Source organism: Falco rusticolus, chromosome 6 (genome assembly GCF_015220075.1).
Source record: "Falco rusticolus isolate bFalRus1 chromosome 6, bFalRus1.pri, whole genome shotgun sequence".
NCBI classification, from domain to species: Eukaryota; Metazoa; Chordata; class Aves; order Falconiformes; family Falconidae; genus Falco; species Falco rusticolus.
In genome coordinates, this window is record NC_051192.1 from 47,709,258 (window position 1) to 47,725,960 (window position 16,703).

Sequence of the window (16,703 nt, forward strand, 5' to 3'; positions counted from 1 at the left end):
GGGGCTTTAACCTCCCCAGTACCCTCTAGCCTCGTTTTTCACGGGTGTAACCCAGGCCATTCCCCCTCTTCCTCACTATGTCGTAAGGCCGTGCCTAGGCAACACAGGCCGATACTAGACCTCGGGCGGCCGCCCGGCCCCGCCAAGCGGCCGCCCCCTCCCGCTGGCACAGCCCCAGCCCCAGCCCCGCCCGCCAGCGCCACCCCAGCCTCGTTCCCGGCCCGCCCTCAGCCACGCCCCCCTGAGGGCGCGCAGCGCTGCTCCCGCCCCCCTGCCCGGGGCAGCGCCTGCGCCTGCGCCGCCCCTCGCCCTCCCGTTGCTCGGTCGGCCGGCGTGGGGGGCGGGGGGAACTGTCACCTTCCGCCGGCCCTATTGGTCGCCGGCTGGGCCAGGGCGGGTGCGCGCGCATCCCCGTGCCCGCCTACCCCCGCTGCCCGGGAGGCCCCTCAGCCTGTGCCAGCGGCGTCGGCGTCCTGCGCCGCCGGCCCCAGCCCGGCCCCCGCTGCCGCTGCGCGAGGGGGCCCGCCCCGAGCGGGGAAGGAGCCGCGGCCGCCGGGGCGGCCGTAGCAGCGTTACCCCTCCGGTACGTCGGCGGCGGTTGGCTCTGCTCCCCTCTCCCCTCACCCGCGCGGCTCCGTGGGCCGCAGTGCGGGGCCGCCCCCGGGCTCGGGGGGGCGGCCGGTGGCCAGTCCGCCCGCCTGCCTGCTCGCCCTGCGCGCACGGCGACCTGCTGGCCGGAGGGAGGCGGGGCGGCCTTGCCGCGGCGGGGCTGGACGGCCCGGGGGCCTGCGTGAGTGTCCCGGGGCGCGGTGGGCGCTCCGGGGCGGCTGCTCGTTCCTCGCCTGGCCTCGCGGGCCGCGTGGTGACCGGGGCCGGGGGGTGCGCGGCGGTGCCGCCTCTTTGACCTCTCCGGCGGCAGGTGCCGCGGGAGATCTGGCCCCGGTTGCCGAGGGGTGCGCGCCGCCGCCGCTGGTGTCTCCTTAACGAGTTGCAAGTAACTTTCCTCGTTAGGGACGGCGAGATCCGCCCGCGGCCTGGCGGCGGAGCCGGGGCAAGAGCCGGGGGGGTGGCAGCCGCCGGCCGCTTGGCGTGGCGGGTTCCCGGCCGCGGTGCTGCCCCGCCGGGCCGCAGCGGTGCTGGGCGTGCGTGTGCTGGCAGGTGCCGGCTTGGCGGCGTGGGTCCGCCGCCCCGGCCCTGGGAGTTCTGAACAGCTCTCCGCAAACAGCAGCTCGCCCCGGTTTGCACAGCGGCGTGTGACGCTGAAGCCGGTGCGCACACGCAGACCTGGTGGCGCAGGGATCCCGGTGCTCGCCGCTGAGGCTGGCTGCGCTTGCTGTCAGCAGCGCGCGGTGTGCATGATATTTATGTGAAATTATTTAAAAAAAAAAATCCCGTGTTTCCTTCCCGTAGTTCTGTTGGCTTCGAAAGCCAAACACAGCAAGATTTGTATATTTCTTAATGTTTCTTTTGGCTTTCATGAATTTTAAAATTTAAGTTTGTTGTTTGTTGTTGTTGTTTGGGTGTTTTTTATAGGACCCTTTTAAAATTATACAGAATTCTAGGAGTTCTGGCCTGTTCCAACATAAAGCCCTTTAACATTAGGATGTGGGATACTGGATTTATAGCTTAGAATATTTGCCTTTCATCTTCATACATGCTTTAAAAAGTTGTATGCAGAAGGTGAATTGACAAGGATATCTAAATATTTTCCTGCCTTTGCTCATAAAGACGGTGCTGATGAATATGAGTTCATAAATCTATTGCTGTGTTCAAGCCTCTTATAAAAACAGTATTTTTTTTTTTAAAAGGCTACTTCTAGTTTGAGTACTTAAGTATGAGCCTGTAGTTTTGAGTATGTGTTTGCCAGATAGGTCTGATATTTCATAATCTTTTTCATGTGTGGTGTTTAGCATGTGTGTTTTATTTTCTAGTATTTTGTCCACAAAAATCTTTTCACTGCCCAGGTTTGGTCAAGGAGCTGTGTGTAGCTTGACTTCACTATGCAGTTAGTCAAAATCAGTAAGACTATGTATGCATTTACTTTGCTGACTGGTCCTGCTGAAATGCACAATAGAATAGTCCCTCCTCTGCAAGCAGTTTGTATGTCCACATTCCAGGATGCAGTTTCCTGGGAAAATAAAAGTATTCAATACTAGTAGCAAGGTCACTGGGGACTTCTAAGGACACAACTTGGTAGCTGAGGCTCTAAACCGTATTTTATGTAGTGGCAGCTTCAGACTAGCCCTGTGTTAGGTTTGCTTAAAGTTTCATCTCAATGTGGGCTTTGAAAGGAAGAAAGAATTGTGTGTGTGTGTTTTCCCCCACACTCACCCCCAAATCTCCTGTACTTCCTGCACTTTCTTTTGTGGAGTTTCTTTTGCCATCTTCCTCCACCCCCGCCTCTGAGGGATTCCACTGCTTCTCTTTTTATATCTTTCACACAAGATTCTGAGTAACAGCTGTGAAATGTAGTGTTCTTGTCGATCTCTGTCTGTAGCTGTCTGGCAAATTGGTAAGATGTAGTAGTATAAGGCAAATGCTTCATGTCCAGCTTTGTGTGATGGCACAGGGACAGGGGAGGCGCTGTAAAACTGTCTCTTCTGAACAGTTGGATTTCTTAGTGCACCTCTTGCAAGTTCAGCAGCTACTGCACAGTGAAATTTCAGTGTCAGTGTTTGATTTTTGTAATACTTACTGCTGACTAATTTACTTCATCTCGCAGACTGAAAATACTGTTGAAGAAAACGACAAAATGAGTAGTCGTCGAAAACGTGCACCTCCATCAAAAGTAGATGAGGAGAAACAGAAAGAGCTCTGCTGGAATATGCATGAAGACCGGAGAAATGAGGTGATAACATTAGATGATGAACTGACTGATGAGGACCACGTTCCAGGTCCAAGCACTTCTTCTGCATCTTTCATTGTTATAGATGATGATAGCATTGATGAAGATCTCATTCAGAAAGAAGGTAGTGGCTCAAAATCTGTTAAGTTTTTGACAGTTAATGATGAGGAAGACTCTTACTCCATCTTGACTCCTGTGTCAGTACAGCTAAATATTATAGTCTTGCCATATCGTGTAGATGGGTCCTGGAAAGCTTTGTTGGGAGAATTTGCTCTTCGTCTTCCTTCTGAGCAAATTCTGACTGAGGAATTCCATGAAAGGAGCTTTACCTTGATGAGAGGAGACTCTGATGATCAGCTACAGGTTTGTGTTCATGAAAGAAGTGAAGAGGAGTACAGTAATGAAACAAAAGAATACCTGGGTGCTTATGAACAACGTATTTTGGTGGAGCCAACTTTAAGTGGTGAAATATTGGAAGGCTTGAGATGGCTGCAAAAGAAAAAGATAATTGGACTTTATCAAAGACCTGGAGAGGCTCAGGTTTTAAAGGTATGGGTTAATATATTTGTTTTGCATTTTAAATGTTCATTTGTTTGTTTGAAATATAAAATAAAAACCTCAGAACAACAAAGTCTGGCAACTGCTGTGCATTTATATAATGTGATGAAAATATGTAGTTTCTGCTTGCCTTTATGAATGTCTTCAGTATGTTTTTGCCTAAAAATCTGTTTTTACTTTTGCACCATTAGTAATGCGTTACCCAAAGGAATCACAGAAGCTTTTACCTGCAGTGTTCTGTATCCTCTATGTGGTGATTTTTAATGGATATATCTGCCTGTCTACTAATTTTCAAAGCACTGCTGTTATTTTCATACTTTTCTAACAGTTATTGAAATGATTAACTGTATAACCGTTTCACAGGTTGGAATTTACCTTCTGGAAGCTGGGCTAAGTAAACCAGAGTTTCTCAGTGATGGAGGTGGGAGACCCAAGAAAGCTAATCAGCTGATCCAAAAACTCATGGAAAAGTTCTATAGCTTTTTAATTCCAGGTAATGCAATTCAGTTGAATGTTGATTAATTTTTGTTATTAAAGCATGTTGGTTTGTTTTTTTTCAGTAGTATTAAATGTAAGTGAAAATAATAAGTTATTCCTCTATCTAGAGCAAGGTAATTTTTTTCAAGGTAATGTTATTAGTGATTCTCTCTGTGTTAGCATATGAATAATGGCCAGATAATGATTAGTTTATGGTCAAATTACAGGTGATATAATATTCCTTGTCTACAGATAAGACCCAGAGGCACATAGAAGTTTGAGTCCTTACCTTTTTGCAAGTAAATACAGTTTTCACTGATTCTTGTTGGCTGATTGAACAGTTCTACAGTAGCTTGTCTTAAGTTACACAGGGAACTGTTTAAAAGAACCATGAATTAAGTTTGGAAAGCTTTTGTTCCTGGTTAGTGCCTAACACACAACTGTGACTACATTATAACTGCTTTACAATATAAGCCAAGGAGAAATTTTGTGAAGTACTACAAAATGCGCCTTTACAACAGTTTTAAAATTACACCAGTGCAAACTTATAAATATGGGCCTTGTTGTCATTTTGAAATTGAAGATACGTTTGCCAGATTATACTGGGTAGAGAGACAGATTTTTATAGAGTGATCAATGACCACTTTATAGTGTCATGGCTTAGGAAACTTAAGAAAACCCAACCTTTGTCTTGTTCCTCAGTGTAGAATGGCTTCAAAATCTTAGTTGAATACTGACTCAATGACAGTGACAGTAATACACTGAGTTTTAATGCTTTTGCAGAAGCAACAGAAGCATAGCGCACACCCACCCACCCCCAATACGTGTACTTCATTTCAGAAGGCAGAAGTGTATAAAAAATTAGGCAGCTTGCTAAAGAGAAGCTAAAAGGAAGAGGTAACGGTAGAATATGTACATCCGTGTCTGCTGCAAAGAGTAAATGCACAACTGTCAGAAAAGACGAGATATACCAAGAAAGGGCCAGGACCAGTATAACTTTAGTATGTGGGGAAGAGAAGATACTGCATCTAAGAGGTCATCCTTCAAAAAACTGAAGTAATCTGACTATAGCAACTTGTCAGTTTAGGTTTAAAAGCACACTGAAGCAGATCCAAAAAGAAGTCTGAAGAATAAAGAGCTTAAGATATAGAAATGAATAATAATATTTTTAAATGCAAAAAGAGAAATGTGGTATCATAAATACATTAGAAGTAGAATATCTCCTGAGAATTTGTAGACTTGAGATGACTAAGGCATTTGAAAGAGTGCTCAAATAAAATGTGCAGGAAGCACAGTTTGCCTCTCTGCCAGTCTTCTTATTGTGGAAGAGTTGGGGAAAGGTACTGTTCACAGACAAAATGAATAGTGACCTATTTGGAGAACCAAAAATAATTTTCTGCTGGAACCTGGGACATTTGTCCTCAGTACGCTAAAGAATAGATTTTTACGGACTGTGTGATTCAGTATAGCTTACAGTTGAAGAGGTGGTGTAGCGTCTGAAATGGAAGATATGCCCCTGAATGTTACTAGAGCAAGAATGTGGACCTGAGCAATGGGTTGTTATACCTTGACTTATCTTTTCCAAAGCCATTCAACCCCTCATGCTCCTAAAGGAGCTGTGTTGCCAGTTGGTAAAATTTCTAACTTTTTCAGCATGTGCAGTTTGATGTGGTGTAAAATAATAATAGTCTTGATTCTACAGCAATGAATGCCATGTAAACAACTAAATAAAGGGTGCGGAGAATCAAAATAAATGGTTGTGAGTATGTATGAAGGTCACCAGTCAAGTCCTACAAAGGATGCACAAGGCATGTGCAGCTTAATGTATTCTGTTATTATTAATGTATTCCTAATGCTTTTGGAAATACGATTGGTGAGATGGCATCATCAACAAACTTTAAATGTCTTATTCAGCATAATAGAGATGAAGAACAACTGAAAGCTTGCAAGCAGGCTGACCAATGGAGATTCAGTATAAATTTAATGTAGATAAATATTTCCACACTGTGAAACCAGTTACATTTTCTAACAGTTTTTAAGTACAGATGGAGCATAAAGTAATATAGCCTTGATTCTACGGTGATGAAGGTTCTTAAGAAGCATAAATGGATTTATGTTAGAATAAATTCTAACAGCTTAGTCTGTGTTTGAATTTCACCTGTTTTAAAACAGAATAAATTGAAATTTTTGTAAAACTGCACATAAGTATGTATTTTAACACTCGCAATATACACCTAAAATGGACTCTACGCAGCATTCCAAGATGAGGCTTCTTATCTCCATTGATGAACAATTTCTTACATTGATGGAGTTGCACACAAGGATCTCTGTTTGCTTTAATAAATATCTGGTTTTATAATAGTTTGTATCCTTTATCCGCTGTATAATGTTGCATGTTTGTTCTTGTTGCTCCAGTGAACGCATAGACACAGATCACCTATAGATCCAGCTAGCTTTGTTCTTAATATGAAAAAAATGGTCTGCGTAATTGATTTTTTTTTTAATTAAAGAAAAAAGATGCCTATTTAATTGCTTTTCTAGTGAATGGTAAATGTTTCGGAGTTTGTTTTCCCATAGTCTCATGGAACTGTAGTATCACATGCAGTAGCATGCCAATAGAATAGACCATATACGATCTTCCTTCAGTTTTCTTAAGAAGAAGAAATTCTTTGTACAAAGAAGAGGGTTTTGGTCTTTGTATGGCAATTTTTAATACCAAATGTGAAGCAACAAATTTTCTATTCATCCATAATAAAGGAGGAAAACAATTACATTTTCAGTGATGCAGATAGTCTTATACAGCAACCTGGAAACTGCCATACAGATAAAATGTAAAGATCCTACTGCAGGTTCAATAGTGGAACTTTAGTTCAGTCATTGAAGGAATTAAGTAGGATACTTGATGAAACCTATCAGAGAAATTGATTTTTCAGGTAGTGTAATACCATCTGTTTCTTGAAGGTTTAAAAAAACCCAAACAAACCAGAAACAAAAGCTATGTAATTGAATTACGTTTTGTTATGGTTGAAAGCATAATTAAATATTCACTGTTTAATAAGTAACTGAGAGAGGAGTAACTTCCTTAGTGTCCTTTTAAAACTCCCTGTGGTACATGAACTTTTTAATCAGGGGGGGGAAATTATCTTTGAGAGAATGAACAAAAAGGTATGGACAAAGCATACCAAGTCATATGAAAAGAACATTTTACATTATATTGTAATCTTTTCTTTCATGTAAAATTCTGGAATTACTTAGTTTATACAGAAGTCAATTTATTAAGCTCTGAAATGTGGGACTTGAAAACTGTTACTTTACCAAGTGTAATGATAAGTGTCATTATGAATCAACTTCATCGATCAAAGTTATACCCTGCAATCACTCTGATTTCTCTGTTCTTTCCGTGAAGTGAGGAATGTGTGTGAGAGGATCCCTTGGAATGGTTCTGTAATATATAAAGCTGCATGTTCTGCTTGGTGCTTTCATTTGGCTGGAACGTGAATAATCCTACACGTGCACTCTGGTTGCCTTCTTTGCAAGTCTATTTTATAAACATGGATTTATAGAAACTTCATGTCTTTTAGAATTCTTTTGTTCCTCGTGAAGCCCTGGAATTGTTCCATTGACTTCAAAGGATTAGATGAGGGCACTCCTGGCTGCCATACATAGGCACATAATTTCCTGCTGTTTGTTTTGGAAACCATTCTTCACCTTCACTATTCACTTGAATGAAAGAAAGCTTTTGCTTTCCATGAGAGTCCTAATAGCAGCCCCAAACCTTATTTTAGGATTAAGCTCTCTGATGTTTGTGCCAGGTACATCTCCTCTTTGTTAGCAGAAAGCATTGTTATTATAATTTGATTTAATTGTACCTGCCGCTAGCTGTTTTCTCTTTTTTTATCAGTATATTATACTTTTAAATATACCTTAAAGTCACTTTGTGTTGAAAATGCTGGCCTTGACTTGCTTCTAAATGTTTTTGGGTTGGTTTTTTTTGAGAAAAATACTGCAAGGTAGCTTTACCTCCAATACTAGCTGGAGTTACCGTCTTGTCTTTGAACTGTAGAACTGTACAGCTATGGTATTGGTACTGATGTTTTTAATTTGAGACCTAAAACACTGTTAAAACTTGTCCTCTAAGACCATTGTTCCCTCATCTTATATCCCAAAATGCTGACCCTTTAATTTTTCATGAATTTTTGTTCTATCGTGCTTAAATTCTGTGTGTGCCCATATATCCACTTCATGTGAAAAACAAATAAGCACAAGGCTTTCTTTCCTAGAGGATAAAAAAGAAGGCTATGCTTTCTGTCCTAGAGGGTACATGCTTCTCTTGAGGTAGGATTTTAATTTCTAAAGTACCTTGTCTGAATTTTTGTAATGATGCAAGTGGTGAGAATTTCATGTTGTCCTACTGCTACAATTTTTTTATCCAGATAGATAATTTAAAGTTAATGTGAAAACTCATTGAAGAGAATCGCCTGTGGGTTTTTTAATACATTATTTTATCCAGAAAGGCTTTGTTTCATGAAAAATACACAAATCCTTGACAGCCCGCTGTGTTTTTTCTGCTTTCTAGAAGATCATGAACTCGTTAACATTTAAGTCTGAAATGTGAGTTACTTGTAGTTCTGTATCAGTTGGAAATGTTTAGTGGAAGGTCTTGGTTAAATAAATAAGGTCTGGTTGCTCTATCCCTAAATACTAAAAGAACAGCTTTGCTGATTATGTATACCTCTGTGATTGCCATAGTGTGTTAATCTTAAATTTTGGGACAGTAGTGCTCATTGTTTCCTGCTGCTGCCTAGCTGAGTCAGGTACAGCCATGGCACGTTTAAATGATGTTTTGCATTGCTTGCTTTCATATGATATTTTGAAACATGTTATTTCATATTTCAAATAAATGTATTGCAGCAAAATTTACTGAAGTGTTGACCACGGTTGATTGATAATGCATGTCTTGAATTATTTGGTGTACGCAGATGAGCTGGAGGAAGATGAGGAAGAGTCTGACATGGAACTAGAGCGACAAAATATTGAAGAGCTTTATGACTTTGTAAGGCATACCCATCAGCAGGATATCGACTTACTGAGAGAGGATGTGCAGCATCCTGCATTAATTCCTATTCTGAGGCCATACCAAAGTGAGGCTGTGAACTGGATGCTTCGCCGAGAGAACCTTGCAAGCACTCCGAGCAGTGGCAAGTATATGAGTCTGGAAAACTGGTGTAATTGAGGAAAGTGGCATTGTATTGATTGAAGCTTTGTTAATGATTTCATTGCCATTTTTATAAAAGCTGTTGTTTGGGTAGTACCCTAAATGATAAACTAAATTTTGCTGAACAGCAGTTGTATCTTGTTGGTCATGAAGCACTGTGGAGGTAGAGGTCTGCTTTTTGTCTCTGAAAGTCGCAGTAAGGCTGAGCAATTTTAAGCGGTATGCTGTTTCTAGAGAAACCTCATAATGAACTCTTTTCTTCATAGAAAATGGACTGCACTTCTTATGGCGGGAGGTCATCACTCTGGATGGAGTAAAAATCTACTATAATCCATTTACAGGCTGGTATGTTTTTATAGTTACCTGCTTCTGAGAACGCCTCAGGGTTGTACTTTTTGAAAACCATGTTGGCAGCTTTTACCTTGAGGATATGAGATAATTCATAACTGTCATTTTTCAGTTAGCAACTGAAGGAGTAGAACAGTGATATTTTTAATTTGGAAAAAAAAAGGCAAACTGGAGTATATAAAGCACAGGTAAATATGTAAATCTCAAGTTGAAGACATTCTTAACTTTTTTTTTTAGTTTTGGTACAGATTTATGGGTTTAAGATTAACATTTTTTTTAAAAAAATAGAGCATTGGAGGCTTCAACCTTCTGGTCCAATGTTTTTAAAGTCTAAAGGAAAGAGGTACTATAATGCTTTTTATTAATGCTGAGTATTGCATTACAAATTCTATTTCATTTTTCTCATTAATTTGTTTAGAATAGAACCTTTTGATTACTAGTTTGCTTTTTATTTTTTCCCTATATAACTTTCAGATGTTTAACATGTGAACATGAATGTATTTCAATAGTTTGGAGACAAATGTTATGATATGCTAAGGTATAGGAAGGTGAGGCCTGTTAAGGGGAAAAAAAATCCAAAAAGTTCTGGCATACGAATTCCTCTCGGTCAGGTCTGTACACCCAAAAAACTTGCTAGTTTTTGTCAGTCTCAGTTTATCTAATAAAAGATAATGCCTCACCTTAGAAACTTTGCCTTGCTGAAGCTATGCTGTGTGTGTCCCTGAACATGTGCTTCTCTGTTACACCATGCTACAGTTTAATTTGGGAATGTACTTGAATTTTAGTATTATCCGTGAGTATCCAATTGCTGGACCCCAGTGGCCTGGAGGTATTTTAGCAGATGAGATGGGTCTTGGAAAAACAGTAGAAGTGTTGGCTCTTATTCTGACTCATACTGGACCAGACATTAAACAAGATGATCTGATGTTACCTGAGGTAAGAAAACCAGGATAAGATTTAGTACGAAGAGTTAATGGAAATGCACTTCTCTTGAGTTTGTTGCTTTCTGGTTTATAGAGGTCCAGGTCTAAAGCTGGATTAAAGTACAGTGAAAGTGTTTGCTTTGTAGGAGGTGGTACTTGGTGGCATAAATAGTGGAATGGTTTGCATGAGAAGTGATTGATAGTTTGCCATTGTTGAAGAGTGTTAGCAGGCAACTGCACTCTTAATAGGCTGCTGGTAGTTTACACACAGTGCAGGAGTGTATAAATATGTAACTTAGTGTACAATGTTGGAAATAATTCTCCCCTTAATTTCATTGTGTTGATGAGTGTCAAACATCCATTGGACGTGCATTCTGTGCTAAAATAGGGGTGATTTAAACTCTGTGAATAAAGATTTCTGCTCCTCCTCTATTTCATATGATAAATGGGCTTAGTTTTGTATCTTTTCACTTTCCTCATCTGTGCATTCTGTGAAAACTTAGCACACTCACTAAAACCAAAAATTCTTCCTGCAGGGAGAATTTTAAGTAAACTTTTGCCACTTCTGTGAGTTCCATCCTTTTGAATTGATGGCAGCCCATTTCACTGTACATCTATTCATAATGATCTCCTGCCTGATTGTAATTTTATCAGCTAAAAAGACCCAGTTCTAAAGATAATAAGATGATTCTTAAATGTATCAGAGAGTCAGCGCTGAGGAGTGTGAAGAAGGGAGTATTGGCACTAAAGCATCTAGACATCAACTGGCAGCAATAGCTAGAGACCATAGCTTTTGGAGAGCTGGAGTTAGAAACTGTTTCATCATATGAGTAGTTGGGACAAACACTTAGCTAAAATTTTAGGATCTTTATGAACAGAATTACGTGACATTGTCTGTGATTAAAAGGTACTGTTCCACTCATCCAGAAGACCCCTTTTCATCTGTATTTTTCTTGTCTTCAAACACAAAATGACTTTGTCCTGAAGAAAAAGAAAACAGAAGTGCTTTATTCCAACAGACACTTTCTGAATGACTCCTGGCTTGTGTCAGAGTTACTCCAAGTATTTCAATTCATCGTAAGGCTCAAACAGTGTTTGGAATTTTATTGCAGTTAGTGTTAAAGAATTCAGCAAAGAAACCAGTTGGACAGGGCAGAGTGATGTGTCAATGAATACAGCTATAACAGTTAATCCAGTTAATCATAGAATCATTTGTTCCAGCTTTGGGATTCTTTTTTTATGTCCTGGTTCTTCAATATGCATCTCCTTGAATTAAATCACTATTCCTGAATCATTAATAATTAAGTAAATTTGGGGGGGGCAGTCTCTAAAAAGCAACTGACTTGTTACACAGGTGACTAGGGCTTTTCAATCTATATTGTGTACCTCCTTTTGTGTTTCTAGCTACATATTAAGTACATATTTTCCTTCCCCCATCAGTAACCTAGATCACTTACCACTACAGTCCTGCAACAATTCTGAAGTAGCGGAGGACCCAAGTGGCTTGCACAGGGCTGTTTTTTCTGTCAGCGTAAGGTGCTGAAGAGTTTGCTGAGAAACTGAACTGAATGGGGTATCACTCTGTACACTAAAAATGAGCTATCTGAGCAAATTTGTGAGATCAGACTACACATCTGTAGCAGCTTATGCTTATTTTCAAATGTGAAAAGATTAATGAAGTTTAGAATGACTGTGAAGAAATGTGAGCTAATAACTTATTTAATGTTGTCTGCATTAGGGTAAGCTCGTGAACTTCTTTGTTCCACCTCAACCTTCGGAAGGAAATAAAAAGAAAAAACCAAAGGAAATGGAGCTTAAATTGAAGGAAAAAATACAATATCCTAGTAAGTATTTTTGATGACTTTTAAAATACCTTTTGCTTTTGGCATCAGTCTTATATTGGCTGCTGACTATGAGTTCAAGACTACTCTTCAGTTCTGCAGAGTGAAATTATTCTTTTGCTGAGCACTCTGATCGAGGATTGCAATGCTACAGTCATCCACAGTTAAAAGTTACCAACTCAGAACTCTGTTCTACAGAGCTCCATGTAACTGAAGGTTGTTGTAAAAGAGTTTATGCATTTAACTGAAATACACTGCCTTTTTATAAACTTCGGTAAAAAAGAGTGGCTTCTGTTGCTATTCATTATTGTCTAAGAATCATTGAAAAACAGTGATTTGTAGGGCTACCTCAAGTAAAGCATTGTCAAAACTCCTGCCTGTCTTTATTTTGCATTTTTTGGATGAACACAGTGTTTATAGTTCCCTTGATGTGCATTCTCCAAGGCAACTTTCATTTTATCTGAGCTGTAAGTTTTTTGGCATTGATTCTACATACAGGCTTACGAGTGATGATACTAGCAGCTGTCAAGGAAATGAATGTGAAGAAAGGAGCATCCATTATTGCAATATTTAAGTACATCAGTGCTATATATCGGTATGACATACAGAGAAATAGACGGCTTCTCAAAAGGACTCTAGAAAAACTAATAGCAGAACGAGTAGTAGAGCAAGTCAAAGGACATGGTCTGGCTGGGTCTTTCAGGCTGGGAAAGAATTACAAGGAACAGAAGAAGCGAGAGAGAACCAAAGAGCAGGTAAAACATGCTGCTGTAGTTACTGCAAAGAATGTTGCAAATGCAGATCTTATTTCTACCAATTGCATGCTACTGTCAACTGTGTTGTCTGTGTGCACTATTTCAGCGTCACTGGCTTATTGATAAAAATGAAGAAAATTGAAGCATTTACTTTTGACATTCATGAACAAAGAAGCAGAAATCATAAGTAGATTAAATTTGGGCCTAAAATATTAACTATATCTGTCATAAATCTTTTAAAATAGTGTTGTGGGAGCTGGTGGTGTATTGTTCTGTGAAGTTGTCTTTTGAACACTGGTAAATATTAACCAAATCTTCAAACTGGAAATTAATATAAAATCTTAATATCTGTGTCTTGATGTGTTTATACATTAAAAAAAAAAGGTGAGGAGAAAGTCTGTATATTCTTGGTTAATTTTGCTTTGTAGATAGCAAGGTCTTCAGAAAGTGTTCAGAAGAAGCAGCTGATTGATGCTAAAACTCAAACCAAAGAATCAAGAAATAGTAATGTCACTTCTGAAAATGTCATTAAAATCCCTTCGCGGGTGGATATCACCATGGAAGAACATGATTATTGTACAACTAGCAAAAATAACAGGAAATTTGAAGCAGATCGTGAGAACTCTGTAAAAGAGAATAATGTGCAGCAGGAAGCTGTGGTCCCAAAGTCTCCTGATTTGCAAGGCAGCCTCCTTGTCTCCAGTGATGTGAGCAGTCATCCTGATTTTGATGTTTCAAAAACTACAGCTGATGTCCAGCAGGAAATTCCAAAGGACCAATCCTCACATTCCCAAGAACATGCCAGCGGTAACATACAACATAGCAGTTCTGTATTTCCATTTAACACCTCTGAATACCGATTTGAATGCATCTGTGGTGAGCTTGGGTTGGCTGACTATAAAGCTCGTGTGCAGTGCCTGAAATGTTACTTATGGCAGCATGCGGAATGTGTAAACTACAAAGAGGAAAACCTGAAGATCAAGCCCTTCTACTGTCCCCATTGCCTTGTGGCAATGAAACCTGTTTCCACGGGAGCAACTCTGATCATTTCTCCAAGTTCTATTTGTCATCAGTGGGTAGATGAGATCAACAGGCATGTAAGATCATCTTCTCTTCGAGTTCTGGTAAGGTTGTGTTCATATTCTGGCGAGCTACTTTGTCAAGGCTCGGGGCTTCCTGTCTGACGCATCACATAAAGTTCGGGGGTTTCTTTGTCCTCTGTGTCAGAATTGTGCGTTTCTTGTTATTAGACCTATGTTTTGGCATCACATGGTGCATTGGTGTCCCAGAAAGACTGGCTGCATTTAGTTCTTCATTTTTTATCTCATTAGTTGGTCACTGGGAGGTGATACATTGGACTAGGTATCTATCAAATGGAAGCAAATTTTGAGCAGTTGCAACAGCAGGTGATTTGAGAGGGAAGGTTTTGTGTGTTTGTTTGTTTTTTTCTGAAAGCTTACCAAGGAACTTAGAAAGGCCTAACTATAGTTGTTCTGGTAGTGTTGTCTCACATTTGCACCCAAGCAGCTCTCTAACAGTTGCTTCTCATTTTTTTTCTAGATAAAATCGAATGTTTCAGTAGGTAAAGTGTGCTTGTGAATTTCTGGTTCTTGGGCTTTACAAGAGAAGTCTTGGGCCTTGGTGTTTCCAGAAAATAACACCTTTGCAACTGGGGCACAGTGTCTATAACATCTGCCATATCTTTTAGGATCTTGCTCATCTGGAGACCATGTATTGTCCTTTTACTTGATTTCTAATAGCTGTATGTGTATAAAATAATTACACATATAGCAACTATGGCTATACAGGATTTTTTAAAATATAGTTATCGCAGTATTCAAGGGTAGCCATTGTCTTTTATTAATGATGTAGTCAAGTTTTGTCCTTTGTATTTTTAGTAGGCAAGAACCTTTGTAAGGATAAAGTACTCTGAGAACCGTACATCCCTTCTGTTTTGAATAAAATAATAGTAGTAGCAGATTGATGAAGAGGGAAAGCTTTGTATTCAGGGATATATCTGATGTCTTCAGCTATGCTGCATAGATGCCCGATGTATACGTGAATTCTAGGCTTCCGGTGAGCTATTTGTGTGAGAAGTGTAATTAGTTTTAGTGCAGCAGCTAACAAATGTGTAAAACTTGCACAGTTTTCTTAGGATCCAGTCCAAGTTTTATACCAGCTTTGATGAAAACTGTCAGAAATAGATTTACATGGTAACAGTAAAAGAGCTTAAATCCCGCATGTCTGTATGTTAAGCTGTGTAACACCTTCCATTCTAAGACACTGTTTTCAATTTTTTTTAACTGCCAACTATAAGTCATCCAGACTTCCTTTCAGTGTTGCTTCAAAATGAGAATTTGTTGGGTTTTTTCTGTAACATTAACGTGAAAATAGTGCAGACATTTCAAAGAACTAGTTTCTCATGTTAACAGGCTTTGCATTGCATGCAAAGGGTGGTTTTTATTTTTCCACCAGCTTGCAACCCATGGGAAATTCTGATGGCTTTATGTAATAGACAAAGAAATTAAAATTTATCTGTAGATCTTGCTTTGTGGCAGGTTGTCTTTTCCTGCCGCTGTGAAAACAACCAACACTTGGCCAAGTTACAAACCTCCGGAAAATCTGTTCATAAATACTATGGAAGAGATCATTAGACTTCGACAGCTACTTTTTTTTCTTCTTCACAGTTGCTTCAGTGAGCATGCTCTTTTTTTTTTTCCCCTTCTTTTTCCTCCTCTTTCGTTCTTTCTCTTTTGTTCATGTGCATTGACTTGGTTGCACGTCCTCCATTGTCACACTCTGAAGCTGAACAGAAATTTTCTGCAAGTGTTTCTTCCAGTTGACAGAAACACTGTTGCCGTATGCACAAACATAAAGGAAGATTATTACTTGAAGAAAAAGACCGTTAACAGTGAAATTAACAAATGTGAAATCACATACTGATCATCAAGGGGTAAAGATGGGGGGGAATCAACTAAGGTTTTATAGTGCCACCTTAATTTTGGTATTTTTAACTATTGGTTGTGTGATTGAGAGTGATAAAGTTTGTGCCCATATGAGGGACTGAAAGACACTGTGATTTTCTTAAATGGTAAAAGTGTTTGTAGGTAGTTGCAGGTAAACACTAAGCAAGATTGTGCATTCTTATATGATAAATCATGAACTTGCAGAATGAGAGACGAATAGAAAGATGCTAGTTATTTCAAGATGAGACTAAAATACAGATTCTTGCTAAAAAAGATAGGGATATTCCTGTATCTGTCAGAAGGAGGCCTTATTTATTTTAATACTGTGATTAACCTACAGACCTAGATGAGTGTTAAGGAGTAGGTAATGATAAAACTCTTAAAGTAAGCAATGGATGCCTGTAATTTTGAAGTAGGTTCCTGAAGTAAATTGGGAGCAAGAGAAAAAGTTTGTATGAGAAGGAAAAAAAAGGCGATTGATACATAGCTCTAGTAATAATTGTTCTTAGTACCTGAAAATCCAGGACATGAGGAATTGCTCCTATTCTAAAAATAGATTGTGTACTGTACCACATATTATTTGAAATTTTAACATGTTTTGGTATTGTAAGTATACTGGGACTCGTACTACGTGCTGTATTTATTTTCTTTAGATAAAGAATATTATCCTGGGGAAGCACGTAGTAAGATATTTGGTGTAGCTTGTTAATTTTTTTATTTAAACTGTATTTGGTGTAGCTTGTTAATTTTTTTATTTAAACTGTAGTATGTTTCC

At 39.7% G+C, this 16,703-nt stretch overlaps 1 protein-coding gene across 3 annotated transcripts in view; it reads left to right on the top strand.

Moving 5' to 3' along the window:
* The first annotated feature begins 427 nt into the window (after nt 1–427).
* Nucleotides 428–16,703, top strand: part of SHPRH (SNF2 histone linker PHD RING helicase) — a 55,096-nt gene continuing 38,820 nt past the window's right edge. For 2 of the 3 annotated variants that reach the window (XR_005104797.1, XM_037391152.1), the window contains exons 1-9: nt 428–583; nt 2,723–3,394; nt 3,767–3,896; nt 8,860–9,078; nt 9,362–9,440; nt 10,229–10,379; nt 12,105–12,210; nt 12,706–12,962; nt 13,391–14,086. Coding sequence is in view for 2 of the 3 variants with exons in the window: in XM_037391152.1 (XP_037247049.1) it covers nt 2,753–3,394; nt 3,767–3,896; nt 8,860–9,078; nt 9,362–9,440; nt 10,229–10,379; nt 12,105–12,210; nt 12,706–12,962; nt 13,391–14,086 (2,280 nt within the window). In the remaining variant the exon portion in view is untranslated. The remainder of the gene's footprint in view (nt 584–2,722; nt 3,395–3,766; nt 3,897–8,859; nt 9,079–9,361; nt 9,441–10,228; nt 10,380–12,104; nt 12,211–12,705; nt 12,963–13,390; nt 14,087–16,703) is intronic. The other variant, XM_037391151.1, reaches the window with a different exon arrangement.